At 35.5% G+C, this 14,676-nt stretch overlaps 2 protein-coding genes and 1 pseudogene across 3 annotated transcripts in view; 1 reads left to right on the forward strand and 2 right to left on the reverse strand.

The window, feature by feature from the left end:
* VPS37A (VPS37A subunit of ESCRT-I) overlaps nucleotides 1–14,676 on the forward strand; it is a 32,671-nt gene that overhangs the window by 13,300 nt on the left and 4,695 nt on the right. The window contains exons 2-9 of the mRNA XM_005887391.3: nucleotides 166–240; nucleotides 2,098–2,212; nucleotides 2,717–2,817; nucleotides 9,342–9,567; nucleotides 10,826–10,896; nucleotides 12,720–12,847; nucleotides 12,927–12,985; nucleotides 13,065–13,133. Coding sequence (XP_005887453.1) covers nucleotides 166–240; nucleotides 2,098–2,212; nucleotides 2,717–2,817; nucleotides 9,342–9,567; nucleotides 10,826–10,896; nucleotides 12,720–12,847; nucleotides 12,927–12,985; nucleotides 13,065–13,133 — 844 coding nt within the window. The remainder of the gene's footprint in view (nucleotides 1–165; nucleotides 241–2,097; nucleotides 2,213–2,716; nucleotides 2,818–9,341; nucleotides 9,568–10,825; nucleotides 10,897–12,719; nucleotides 12,848–12,926; nucleotides 12,986–13,064; nucleotides 13,134–14,676) is intronic.
* MTMR7 (myotubularin related protein 7) overlaps nucleotides 1–14,676 on the reverse strand; it is a 129,248-nt gene that overhangs the window by 4,477 nt on the left and 110,095 nt on the right. For both annotated transcript variants that reach the window (XM_070364132.1, XM_070364133.1), the window contains exon 14: nucleotides 3,883–3,961. In XM_070364132.1, the coding sequence (XP_070220233.1) occupies nucleotides 3,926–3,961 (36 nt within the window). In that variant the 3' untranslated portion in view covers nucleotides 3,883–3,925. The remainder of the gene's footprint in view (nucleotides 1–3,882; nucleotides 3,962–14,676) is intronic.
* Nucleotides 13,424–14,007, reverse strand: LOC102283061 (U6 snRNA-associated Sm-like protein LSm5 pseudogene; annotated as a pseudogene).

Raw genomic sequence — 14,676 nt, forward strand, 5'->3', positions numbered from 1 at the left:
TTCTATGGTCATTTCCCCCTCAAGATACAAGTTATATTGGCTCTCTAGATTCTGTGATTAAAATGAAGTTGTTTTACTAGACTCTACAAATTTTAATGTTTGCTTTTAACATTAATGGTTTTTATAACTTTGGATAAATTTTTTTTCTCACATTTTCTCCTACAGCATAGCTGAAATACAGAAAGATGTGGAATACAGGTTGCCTTTCACTGTAAATAACCTGACAATTAACATTAATATGTGAGTAGAATTGTATCCTGTTTTTTCATGGAATAGGACTTGGAAAAATCTTTTTATCATTTTGTTTCTTAGCTGCTGTCAGAAGTAAGCTGTTTAAAGTAAGCTGAATTTATTTCCTTTTCTAGTATCTAAAGTTTCTTAAACTTACACAATTCTGTGAAATAAAAAAGTTTAAATATGTCATTGTAATAGAGATTGCGGTAAGAAACCATGAAAGAGGATATGGAATACAAAGATGTAATAGATCTTTCATTGATTTGCACTAAACTCTTTGCTGGAGGCAGGCTGAAAGAGTGAGCATGACAACAACAAACAGTGGAAGGGATCGTGTGCAGACACTGTTAGAGGAACAACCACCTTTACATCAGAAACAAGTTAAAATATTCTAGTTTTCAGCAACCAATATAATACATCAGCCAGCAAGTTCACAGTTGAATTTGATCTGCCGATTATTTTTAAAGAAAAAAAATTAAAAGTAAAAAATAATAATCATTATTAAGGTTATTAAGTAATAAAGAGGAAAGTTTGGGCAAAGTGATTGCTAGTACTCATTTAGCCCTAAGTGCATTTATTAGACTTCAACATGAAAGAATTATTATTACCTCAGATTGCATTAGGTGGCTGGCTGCTCAAGCAAGTGTTTGAGTGAGGTACAGTAAAAATGCACTTAACTTGAAGATAGAAACTATGTTTGTTCATCGTCAGATCTTCATTGCCTAGTGAGGTACCTTCACGTGGGATCCCATATTAAATCCTAGTTGAATGAGTGGAAATTAAACGGTGAATATATAGCAGTGCCAACCATTATGCTGTGTTATGTCAATATATGGGAGCTTTATTAATCGTCACAGCCGCCCTGAAAACTAAAACAAATTATATTCAAGTAGGTAGTGAATACAGTAGTCAGGAGAGAAACCCAGACTGTTTGGGCTCCAAAGGCCATTCATTGCCTCTTTTCCAAAGTAGTTTAACAGCCTAAACTATATACCTGAGGTAGTTTTCTCTCTCATCACACACCCTGGTACAGCTAAGTAGGAGAAGCCAACAAAGACCTAGTTTCCCTCTTGACAACAATAGTTCCCTGAGCCAGGAGGGGAACGGAGTGGCAATTTAAAAGGATGTATTCATCTAGATTTTAGAGATTTGCAAGGTTCCATGTCCCGTAAAAGTGCATTGTTGGAGACTTCACTCCCTAATTTCAAATTTGCAGTAGTTCTTAAAGGGTTAAGATTTTTACTCTTTTTCCTTTTGGTACTGAGAATTTACTGTTAATTAGCTGAAACCATAGGACTGACCTCAAAGTTGGGAGAGATGTGTTAATTGAGACATTTCAAAGAGAGCCGCATAGCACCAAGGCATGGTGTCAGCTCCAGTATTCCAACCCTAGTACTTCTTATTTTATCTACTTGCTCATTAAGAATTCAGTGTATAGTGAAACACTTCTTGGCAGCATTTCAAAAAAAGGAAAGCCACAAGAAAGTTAGATGCCAAGACCTGTGGTTCAGTAAAAAGCCAGACTGGCATAACATGGTTCACCTGATAAAAATGTATAATTTCTGGCTGAAATTTTGGATAGTTTGGTATAATGTGATGTGTTTGAAAGCAATTATTGGCCCAGTTTGAAGAATAGTCTATAATTCACATTATCCTTACTCCACATTAAGAAGGTTTTACTATATTGAATTAATTATAGTCTCGTTGCCAAAGTGTGTCTTTCTGTATAGGTTCAGTTAACTCAACAACCATAATAGAGCACTGATTACTGAATAATCTGAATGAAAGTGTGAAAATTTAATTTGCTTTTAAGTAACTTTGTTTTAGAATTATGATTATATAACTCTGTTCTACTTTTGCCAGATTGCTTCCTCCACAATTTCCTCAGGAAAAACCAGTGATCAGTGTTTATCCACCAATACGGCATCACTTAGTGGATAAACAAGGAGTGTATGTTACCTCTCCATTAGTAAGCAATGTATGTATATGCTATGATTTATTTCAAAATGTTAACTATACTTAATAGATAATCCTGATTTGGAGGCTTTTTGTTTTTCAGTGGTGAGGACCTGTTGATGTTAAAACTTGGGTTCATTGTAGATCTTTTATAGTAGTTAGGAAGGGATTAAAATTCAAATTTGCCTTACATTTTTTAGAATATGTATATGATTCACTAACGTGAAGGACTATAACTTCAGTGTACTCAGTATTTACCTTTGAACCTTCAGATTACTGTCAGTAGTGAAGTGTGGAAATAGTTCAGCTCCAGTATTAACTAAATAAACTTTTAACCTCATTTATGGTATTGCTTCTATAGTAAGTTGTGGATGTTCAGTTGACATAATATCCTTTGCCTTTCATTTAATTTTTGACTTATAAAAGTGGATGTAAGGTTAAGTTTTACAGTTTAATTATCTTAATGAGACTATATAATCTTTTTTCGAAAATGATTTCGATCACTGTGTATTACTGTTACTTTTAGTTTACAATGCATTCAGATCTTGGGAAAATTATTCAGAGTCTATTGGATGAGTTTTGGAAGAATCCTCCAGTTTTAGCTCCTGCTTCAACAGCATTCCCATAGTAAGTATGTTTGTAACAAAAGAGTTTGTATATACATTTATTTACTTTTGATCTGAGTAATCAAAGCATAGCTTAAAAATTCAAATAAGGTTAAAAGGCAGTCTGCTTTCCACATCCTCACCTTCACAGGCAGATACATTCATACTTTTCAGAGGTAACTGGATTTTATTTTTTAGCTGCTTGTCTAATATTTATCTTCATCTTTCTGAATAATATATAGATACTGCTCTCTGTTGATTCTTTGATTTTAGATACCATCTACTGACTTCCTATCATGATTAATGAAGGTTTTAGTTATTTTTCACATACCTTTCTTTTCCCTCGTCCTCTGTGAAATTATGATTTTTACTTAAGTTTGTGTTTGGTACTTTCATTACATTGGCTTTCAGAATATTCCCTTCTGCTGAGCCAAGTACTTTATAATGATTACATTTCTGTTATGGTATAATTTTTTGCTTTTCTCTGGAGTTAATAATTACTTCAGTTTTCCATCAGTTTTGTATTCTTTGATGTTTTTAATTTCCCACCTCTTTTCGGCAGCTCTGAAAAATATCATTCAAATAATTTTTTCACATCAAGCCTGTCAGGTAATCTTGAGGTTCCAGTATTTTTTCCTTGCAAATATTGCTCCATTTTCCCCCTCCATTCTGAATTACTGTACAAGTGCTGTCCTGCCATCCTGGGATTTCCTTTTCCCACCTTCCTGTATGGGACTCTCCTTTTCCTGCATCCTGTGTTTTTTTCTTTCTCAGGCTATTTCCTAGTTTCTTGCTTTACTTACTCCCTGTGGCTTCCTAAGTAAAGGTGTGTTCAAGTTCCTAAGGATGAGTAACAGTTTATCCTAAAACTTGTGGTTGAAATAATGAGCATTTATTTTCCTTGTGAATCTGCAGTTTGGTTAGGTACTAATAGAGCTTGTTTGTGTTCCACCTTTGGCATCAACTGGCATGGCTTAAAACAGTAAACACATTTATTTGCTCATTATTCTTCAATTCAGGAAGGGTTCATCAGAGAGCTCTTCTCTGTTCTACTGACCATCAGCAAGCTCTCGTCAGAAGCTCTTACCTGGGGAGGTCAGTTGAAATACCGAGATGCAGCCTGGGCTTCCTCACACCACCATGGCTGGGCTTCTGGGGTGAACATCCTGAAAGAGTTATGAGAAAGTCATATTCACCTTCTCTGGCCTAGCTGCTGAAGTCACGCAGTGTCACTTCTGCTTCATTCAGTTTGTTGAGGCAGTCACGGAGTCCTGATCCGTTTCGAGGGGAAGAAAATAGGCTTTTCTTCTTAATGGTGGAGTGGTAGGGTTCTAGAAGAGCATGTGTGCATGCTCAGTCACTCATTCGTGCCCAATTCTTTGTGACCCCCATGGACTGTAGTCTGCCAGGCTTCTCTGTCCATGGGATTCTCTAGGCAAGAATACCGGAGTGGGTTGCCATGCCCTCTTCCAGGGAAATCTTCCCAACCCAGGGATTGAAGCCATGTCTCCTGCCCTTTCAGGCAGATTCTTTACCACTGAGTCATCTGGGAACCCCCCTGGGAGAGCACATGGGACCAGAAGTAGTGCTGTGACCATTTTTGAAAGTACAGTATGCCTTAAGATGCTGGGAAGAATAATTTTGAGATTTCTTCTTTTTAACCTGCAAATATCTTTAATATGCCCTCATACTTCATAGTTGATAGAGTGTGTTGAAGTGGTTTCCACTGACTTTTTTTTTTTTTGTTTTTTGTTTTAATTTCTTTTTGTTTGTTTGTTTTATTTGGTTTTTCTCCACTGAGAATTTTGAAAGCATACCTCTATTCCTAAGGTGTCCCGTGCCATTTCTATTTCTAATCCTTTGTTACTTTTTGTGTTCAATATTCTAAAATTGCATAATGCTGCAACTTCTGACAGTCACTATTTCCTCTTCCTCTAATATCTCTTGCCTTAATTGCCCAGTTCTTTTACTTAATTTACTTTTTCTTGTTCAAAAATCAGGTCGTATTTTAACACTGCCTGGAAATCAGCTTGGGCTAGATTATCCCATTCATTAGGTATATCAAACTCAGCCATCACTTTGCGCTCCTGTGTCTTTGTCCTAGAGTCAGAAGCCTCTCTGATATTCTTTATCTAAAAACTGAATTTACTATTTTCTTCCAGGATAGGGCTAAGTATATCTCATTCACCTTATTTGAAAACATAAGCCAAAAAGTCTATTTGTTCCCATATCAAATAAGTTCTGTGATTTAGTACACATTGTTTAAAAAGCAAGTTTGCTACATTTCTTAGATTTTATAGGTTGTACCTATAATAGTTTTGTTCAGAATTATTAAGACTTTATTTCAAGGATATATTTCAAGTAGAAATATTCTCATGTTGATCATATTCTTCCTAAATAACACTTTATATTTACATACATGTTATTAATATACTTTAGATAAAAGTAAAGCTCTAAGATTAAGGTGAGCCATACTTTGAAATAAACAAGCTTATTAGAAAACTATCTTATTTTTTTCAATCATAGATTCACTTGGCTTAAAATTTTAAAAATATAAAGGGGTGTGGGGTAAAAAGTTCCCTTCCATTTCTTTTTCTCTTGCAATTCACTTTTTCTTCTCATTGGTATCCAAAGTTGGTTGTTTGAGTGCATATGTATAGAACTCCTGAGATATTTTATGTATATACAAAGAAATACGTACATGCAGTATTTTATTCCCTCCTTTTTTTACACAAATGATAGCATACTATTCCGTTGCCTTTTTTTTTTCATCTCACTAGTGGTATGGTTCAGAGAGCCTTCCATATTGGTACATAAAGCACTTCCTCATTCTTCTTAATGGCCACAAAGTACTTGTTTTATGGACACAACATAACTTAAGACTCCTAGTAATGGAATTTTTGTTGTTTCCAATCTTGCATAAAAGGCCCACCCTTTTGCCCTTAGTGATGCAGTGAATAACATTAAAAACATTTTACCCAACTGTAAGTATTTTGTTGGATACATTGTCAAAGTGGTATACATATTTGTAAGTTTGACTAATATTTCAGAATTGCCCTAAGGAGTAAGTTGTACCAGTTTTTACTCCTGTGCTGCTGCTGCTGCTAAGTCACTTCAGGCATGTCCGACTCTGTGCGACCCCATAGACGGCAGCCCACCAGGCTCCCCGGTCCCTGGGATTCTCCAGGCAAGAACACTGGAGTGGGTTGCCATTTCCTTCTCCAATGCATGAAAGGGAAAAGTGAAAGTGAAGTCGCTCAATAGTGTCCAACTCTTATCGACCCAATGGACTGCAGCCTACCAGGCTCCTCCATCCGTGGGATTTTCCAGGCAAGAGTACTGGAGTGGGGTGCCATTGCCTTCTCCTTCTACTCCTATATGCAGTGCTTATTCCCTTTGCTGACATGGTGATTTATCAAAAGGGATCTTTGCTAATTTTTAAGTGGAAAATGATGTTAGTATAACTTAATTTGTTTTATCGTACAGTGAAGTTGAATCTTTTCCTAAACAGTGAAGTTGAATCTTTTCCTAATTTTTTTTTCTCTTTTCTTGAACTTGTGTATTCTATCTGATTCTCCATTTTGCTATTGGGTTGTTAGTCTTGTCAATGTGTAGAAGTTCTTTATGTATATATTAGAAAAATTAACCATTTTCCTATGACATGAGTTTCAAATGTTTTCCCCCAGTTTATTTGTCTTTATTTATAATAGGCTTTGTCATATAGAGAGTTTTGTTGTTGTTTGTTTATGTCAAGGGATTTTTATCATTTTCTCTTATGACTTTTGAATTTGGGATCACAGAAAGTCCTTTCCCACCCCAAAGTTTTAATTTCCATGATATCTTCCAGTTCTTTAAGATTTTTTTTTTAATTAAAGAGAAATGCTTTCTGTTTTAATTTGTTCCATTTGGTTTCTCTTTTATTATTATTCTGAGGATCTGGCTTCAATTTAATTTTTTTCCAGATGTCGCAGTGCTATTTATTGACCTCTCTCTCTTTTTTTTTTCACCTGATTTGAAATCTTGTTTTATTATTTCCTAATTGCTATATATGCTTGGGAATTTTCTGGATTTTGTATTCAGTTCCATTGATCTTCCTATCCATTGTCAGTGTTTTCCTTTAAAAAAAAGTTTTTTAAAATTAAGGTTTTCTATTGTGTTTTGCTTTATGCCAGGATTAAACTCTCTTTACCCTCTTTTTTCAGGTTCTTTTCTTTATATTATTTATTTTTCTGTATAAACTTTAGTATTACAATTTTAACATTTGTGACAAATTTTCTTCCAAACAATTACAATTTTTTGCTAACTTATGTCATTAAATATGACATTAAATTATGTCAAAAACAGTAGCACTCCCATTTAAAAAATTGTTTAAGCTAGATATATTTTGGAACATTTCAATACTCTGGTATGTATTTTTCCCCAACACCACCAAGTAATTCTCCAGTTCTCAGCAAACACCGTGTTCCCTGCAAATTGAACTCAGTTCTGATGTTCACAATTCTGTCCACCTGGAGATGGGGTCAGATCCACAGATGAGGGAGTCACAGACTGCTCCATTTCACATATCAATGGAGAATCCATAGATGGTTCCTGTGCTTCTGACTAACTGGCTATAAATCAGAGGTTCCCATGGATTCCCCCCACCCACCCCTGTTTTGATTAATTTAAATGGCTCATGAAACTTCAAAAATAAATTTACATATGTTTAGTGGTTGGTTGTAAAGGATACAGATGAATAGCCAGAGGAAGAGGTGCCTACAGCAGGGCACGGTCTAGGAGAGCCCTGAGCACAGCAGCTTTTGTCCCCATAGGCTATGGATGCATTCACGAGCAGGGCGCTTGTCGAGTCTTCCTGTTCTAGAGATTTTATAGAGCTTAATTAGCAGCCCCCCTCTTCCCTGAGATCGATGAGTGGAGCTGAAAGTTGCAACTTTCTGTCACTTGGTCTTTTTGGTGACCAACCCCGTCCTCAGACTGTATAGGGATTAGCCTATATGTTGTTAAGTTAGATGCCTGCCCCCTCGGGATGATGCTTTAAGATGGGCAGATGAGCCTCTATCACAGTAAGTGGGCTCCTCTAATGCGCTGGGCCCTGAGCCAGGAAATCCTGTGCCTCCGAGCCCTTTGAGAGCTGTTCTTAGTTTGCCGTGCCTTGTGGCTTTCTGGGATGTGAGCTCTTTTGTCTTCAGAGCTAGATGTTTGGGGTGTTTGTCTCTCAGCCTCAAACTCAAACCATAACCCTCCAGAGAAAAGCTCTGGGTTTTGAGTTTTCTCCAGGTTGTAGGTCCTCTTCCTGAGGGTGGGGTTTATGGTGAGATTGTGTCTCAACCTCTCCTACTAGCCTAGATGTCATTTTCTTCTTGTTTGCCTGATTTGCTCAGATACTTTGGGGGGTTTTTTCCGGATGAAATTGTTCCATATATAGCTGTCGATTAAATTTCTGTGGGAGGTGAATCCAGGATCTTCCTATGTCACCATCTTGAATCAGAACCCTGTATTTATCATCTTGCAAAAATATTTTTTCTGACTTTATCTTGAGTACATACTGCTGTGCCACTTTTTCTAATATATATGCATGATTTTTACATGCATCTTTTAAAAAAAAATTCAGGCAAGGCTTTCCTGGGACTTGTGCTGCAGCACGAGGGAGTGAACTCAAGAAACTGGGTACCCTTGCTCGCTCTCCGAGGAGAGCAGGCTGGTTCCTCACATGGAGTGAGGATGGGGGCGGCTTGTGGTTGGGCACAAGAAGGGGTGGCCCAGCTGGCCTGCCTACCCCATGGTGTTGCTGTGTACAAGGATCATGCATAGTACCCTGCTTTTGCCCCAGGTACCTCAGAAGTGGCTGTTGGTTTGTGGCCTTTTTGTGACATTTCATAATTTTGTAATATTATTCATAATTACCCTGACTGCGGTGCATTCGGTTGTTTTTAGTCCCTTAAAGTTTCTTTGTATTCTGTTGCTCAAGGAGACATTTGTCCAGGTGCAGGCACTCCATCCAATAAAAGGTCTCAGATTCAAGGTCCCAGCCTATCTGAGGTGTTTATGCATCTTTTTTATAGTTAAGCATTTTTAGCAATTCATCTATACAATTAATTTTTCTTTGAAATTTTCTAGAAAAGCAGTCTTGACTTTCAGTCAGATTTTGCCAAATATAGTGAAAGCTACTAAACAATTGCTATTTGAACAAGTTTCGTGGACTAAGTGTTCTCCATTTCTTCTCTGAAAATATTCATTGATGCCAGTAGAATGCTCAAAACTCAAATATGGCCTTTCTATTCACTTCAACTGTGACCAGTTGAACTTAAATTTTCTAAAACATACTTCTTTTTCATGGAAAGAAATAAAAATAGTGTTTTTAAGGGGTGTTCTTATTTTTTCAATTTATATGATACCTAATTTACTTACTTATAAAAACTAGTGGCCCCTGCCATAAACAAATTCCATCTATAGTGCATAACAGTTGTTATTTAGAACAATTAAGGAATAATTTTACAAATTTACTCCTAAAATCTAATCGCATGTTTTTCCTCTCTTTCTCTTTAGCCTGTACAGTAACCCAGGTGGGATGCCTCCTTATGCTTCTCAGGGTTTCCCATTTCTTCCTCCGTATCCCCCACAAGAAGCTAACAGGACTATCAGCTCTTTATCTGTTGCTGACACTGTTTCTTCTTCAACAACAAGTTATACAACCGCCAAACCCGCTGCTCCTTCATTTGGTGTCCTTTCAAATCTGCCGTTGCCCGTTCCCACAACAGACACTTCAACACCGGTTGGTATCTCCAGATATCTGTATTTTGTACCCTTGAAATACTCAGTCAGCAAGCATCATATTCCTCCTCGTGCCAACCACTATGGCACAAAAGATTTTTAAAAAATCACATTTTCAACTTAAGGAACAATGTCAAAGAGGTAACCATCAAATAACTGTAAGTAGAAATGTTAGTCTAGAGTTACTATGAAGACACAGTTGAGGGAATAGTCAGTGCTCCCAGGGACCAATGTAGAGCTAGAAAGATAACCTTTATATAAGATGAGATTCTTTTTTTTATACCACTTTATCCTTGGTGCCTCAAAGTATGCCTGATCCATACAGTAGGTGCTCATTTAAAATGAGGCGGATGAATGAATGAGCTCATGCTTGAGGCCACATTTTGATAGATGGTAATGAATTTGCCAGGATGATAAGGTGTTGTCATGTAAGGTAATTCTAAGAGGCAGCAGCTCTGACAAAGATGTGGAAGCATAAACCAGATGGCACATTTGTGAAGCCGCCTGTTACAGAACCCTCAGGTTTCATACAGAACGCAGGCAAAGACACAAGAAGGATTATGTAGGAGAAGCACGTGTCAGCTTATGGAAGGTCTGCCCTAGGGTACTAAGGACATGTAAACCAGTGTCTCATTGGTTTAAAAAACTGTGTTCTTAAATTAACCTGGTAACTGCTGCCACAAGGGACATTACTGAGGGAGAGACCGTACATTAAACGTATTAAGGAGATTTAAAGGCCTTTATTTTTAACCCTTAGTAAAAGAGAACTTTTCATGGGTCCTTGATTTTAAAATGTGACCCATATATTCAGACAATGTATATTCTATTCCTTATCTTCCCTACTGTCTTATAGAAGTTACTTAGGTAACTCTTGAGACTTTTTGCCAAGTTAGTAACTTTTCTAAATGTAATGCCTTTTGCTTGAGACATACTCATATACATCAATGAAACACGCATATAATTCTCCACATTTGTCGCAGATATCTCACAATTGGAGATTTGTTTTATAACCACAGGTAGTCACATGATCCTTCCTCATCAAAAAAAAAAAAAAGAGCCAGTAACCCTATATGTATAAAGATGCACTGAGAAAGACGGAGTGAAAAAGAATGGGAGGGTAAGGACAGTGTGGAGTGCCAAGAGGATGTGTGATAGTGAAAATAGTTATTGGATGCAGTACATTAAAAGTTACTTTTATAACCAGATAGCAATAGTCGAAAAGATGGCTAAAACTTAGCACTATTTCAATCTCTCTTTAGATAAGCCAAAATGGTTTTGCTTACAAGATGCCCGATATTCCTGATACATTTCCAGAACTCTCAGAACTAAGGTAAAAAGCTTGGACAGTAACATTGGTGTTTGTTGTCTATTTAGTTTGTAAATGCACACATCATTTTCATGTTGTCACTATTGCTGTATCTTAGTGGGAAGTGGAAAGTTTTATGAATCTGTGGTATGTCTTGCAGTTCATATTTAGTGACTTTGTAGTCTGTATCCAGGAATTTCTCTAGATCCTGGGAATGCTATAATAGTTACCAGGATAACGATGTCCTTTCTCTTGTGTGGCTTACCTTCTTGTGAAAACTATTTCTGAATACATTAAAGTTCTCATAAAGTAATAGAAAAGTGTTTTTACAAAGCCATATTTTATTCAGATTTATGGCAGAAAAGTTGAATATTCAAGTTTAAGGTATCATTTTTCATGAGACACTGTTTCCCTAAGAGGCTCCATGAAAAAAATGTTCTGTGGTCACTCAGGCTTGTAAAGTTGCACTCTTTATACCACTGTTGAAGGTTTATAGTAGTCATGAGGCTATTATCAATGAGACTACTTAATGCTATTTAAAATGTTTGCAGTTGTTCTTGTCTTTAGTATATATCCCACCAGGGATGTACAGCCAAATACTCATGAGAAATCCTATAGTTAAAAAAAGTTTAACTTTGTTTGACCCAATGTTTTGCAGTCATTTTAACAAAATAGTGACTTATTTTGTGCTGATAACGTTAATTAATGAAGTTTACAAATACCACATACATGTTATAAAGCAGTTGAATGCAGTGTGATGCTTGCAGCCACCCCAGAAAATAGGTATTATTATTGTTGCCGTGTTATAAAGGATTCTTTCCTTTCTTCGTTTTTAAAAAAATTATTATGAAAATGTCAATACGAAAAGATGAACCTCTTTGCTAACCTTCCTCCAGCTTTTTTACAGGAAATATGGGTATAGGTCAGAATTAAACTCATAAAACTTTTAAAAATATTTGAAGTGTTTTAATCCATTACTATCTTTTTTTTTTTTTTTTTTTTTTTTTTTTTTTTTTTAAAACAGTTCCATCTTTAGTAGGGAACTTTGGCAAAACAAAGATGCCATGGGTTCATCATGAACAGTTTTTTTCCCTGACCTAAAGTCAACCATTTTTCTGAAGGGAACTTATTCTTTTTCAAAATAACAATTCCAGTAAGATAACAGTATCAATAACAGTTACTGAAAGCAGAGTAAGTTCTCCTTTTAATTTTTACAATTCATTTGTCTTTAGGATATATTTCATCAGAGATGTACAGCCAAATATTATTTTTTAAAGGCTTTTTAATGAAACTTTTTTGGATGACAATGTAACTTAGGGAAAAAAAACAGGTTCATTTATTTCCTCTTGCTTTGAACTTTAGAGACTTTTTTTTTCCTTGTTTAATTTTATTTTTTAATTATATAATGCTTTTGTGTGGATCTCTAGTCAAAACTGAAAGACACTCAAAAGCTTGAGCTTGCTCCATACTCCATCCTTCCAATTCCCTCTTACACTCTGGATATCAATTTTTGCTTTGGGATTACCCTTCCACCATTGTTTTGTAAAAACATTTTTATGAATACATGTACATAGACACATACCTTTATCATTTATTGTGATAGCCACATGCCTATTAGCTAAATCGTCTTGATACTGTGTTTAGACTACTTTTTGTTCCATTGTGTTTGGTGTTTTATTTGCTTTTAAGGTTACAGTTTGCCTTCTTCCGAGTATATATAAAAATACATGTCAAAGATTATGTAGAACTCTGTCAGCTGAATAAAGCTGAAAAACTGGATATTTATTGTCATGGAGAAAATCTAGATAACTGACATTCATTAACATTTTCTTCTATTGTGTTTCTAGTGTGTCACAACTTACAGATATGAATGAGCAAGAGGATGTATTACTAGAGCAGTTTGTGACTTTGCCTCAACTAAAACAAATTATTACTGACAAGGATGACTTAGTAAAAAGTATTGAGGAACTAGCAAGTATGTCTTTCTTTACTTTTTAAATTTCCCAAGAAAAATGTGATCTTTATCTAGAAATAAACTAGAATTTATCTTACAGGAAAAAATCTCCTTTTGGAGCCCAGCTTGGAAGCCAAAAGGCAAACTGTTTTAGATAAGGTATGAGTTAGTTATGATTTTTAAGAAGTCCATATAATTTTAAAGTAGAATGAAACAGCATTTTGATTTTCTCTTTTAGTATGAATTACTTACACAAATGAAATCAACTTTTGAAAAGAAGATGCAAAGGCAGCATGAACTTAGTGAGGTAAGATTGTTGAGCTGTTTTCTTTTACCATAAGAATTTTTACTCTTTTTTTTTTTTTTTTTTTGACAGTTAACAAAAACATGTTTATTTTTGTCTTCAAAGAACAAACTGTTCTTTTCCCAATATAATCTTGATTAACTTACAAAAATGGGCATTTACAATGCATCGTCAAAGCATTTCCCTTTAATGGGAAACTTGACTTCACAGAATATAAACATTAAAAGACTAAAAAAAAACTTTTGTTGTCATTACAAGACAGAACAGCATCTAGCATAAGTCAAGGAAGTCATTCATATTTCAGGTCCTTGTCCTCCAGGAACCAGCATTGGTATATTATTTCCCTTTAGAAAAATTGGATCTAATTTAGTAATTCTTCTTCCTTCTGGTATGATTTCAAATTCAGTGACATCTTCCAATACCATATTGACAAAGTCACCAAATCCCAGAAGTATACCAACAGTCTCCTCATCACTCTTCATCTCAGTGTGAATTCTTGATCCTATCCACTTGTCCACAAGCTCTAGAGGAAGCAGCTACAACGGGTTAGTGGTCAAATTAGCTGCCATGGCTAAGCTGGAAGTGGACTAGAAGTTTTACTCTTAATATACACGAGCCACATTCTTAAATGTATTATTATCAGAAAGCATTTATTAGGCATTCGAGTTTATAAGGCATGATAAAACAGCCTTGAGTTATGCAGATGAACAGCTCTCAGTTTTATGAGCCATTATCAGTCATTTTGTGGTCATGCAAGAGCATTTGGTTCCAAAACAGAGAAATATAAAAAGCCCCATAAATAACTGTTCTGGGAGAGTTATTATAAAGCCAATTTAACTCTTCTAATAAAAGTTAAAAAGAAAAATTTTAGTTTTAGACTTACTTGCAAGCCTGTATACAGCTATCTTAAACAAGAAGTTAGCAAATTGGAAAATATAGAAAGTATAAAATAATTCACCACAAATAATAACTTTATACTAGAAATCTAGTTATGTGAAAAATCGAAAGCTTTTTATAAAATTAACCCTTGTTTCTGAAAAAAAAAAACTTTAAATTAAAAGGGGGAAATCATTTAAAAAATTAAATCGGACATAATCTTCATATATCAACAACCCACATCATAACTAACAATATTCTGTTTCCTTTAAAATCAGGAATTCTAGGAAGTGAAGCCAATGTAGTAAAACATAAACTAGAAATAAAACAACAGAAAAAAAAATGGTAAAGAGAATATAAATTTATAAAAGATTTCATATAATACGATCGTTCTTTTTAACTTTTTATTTTGTATTGGGGTATAGCCGATTAACAATGTTGTGATAGTTTCAGGTGAATAGCCAAGGGACTCAGCTGTACATACACATATATCCATTCTCCCCGAAACTCCCCTCCCATCCATGCTGCCATGTAACACTGAGCAGAATTTTCCATGTGCTATACAGCAGATCCTTGTTGGTTAGCCATTTTAAATACAGCAGTGTATACATGTTGATCTCAAACATCCTACCTATCCCTTTCCCCCATTCTTCCTGCCTAGGAACTGTAA

This window comes from Bos mutus, chromosome 27 (genome assembly GCF_027580195.1).
Source record: "Bos mutus isolate GX-2022 chromosome 27, NWIPB_WYAK_1.1, whole genome shotgun sequence".
Classification (NCBI taxonomy): Eukaryota; Metazoa; Chordata; class Mammalia; order Artiodactyla; family Bovidae; genus Bos; species Bos mutus.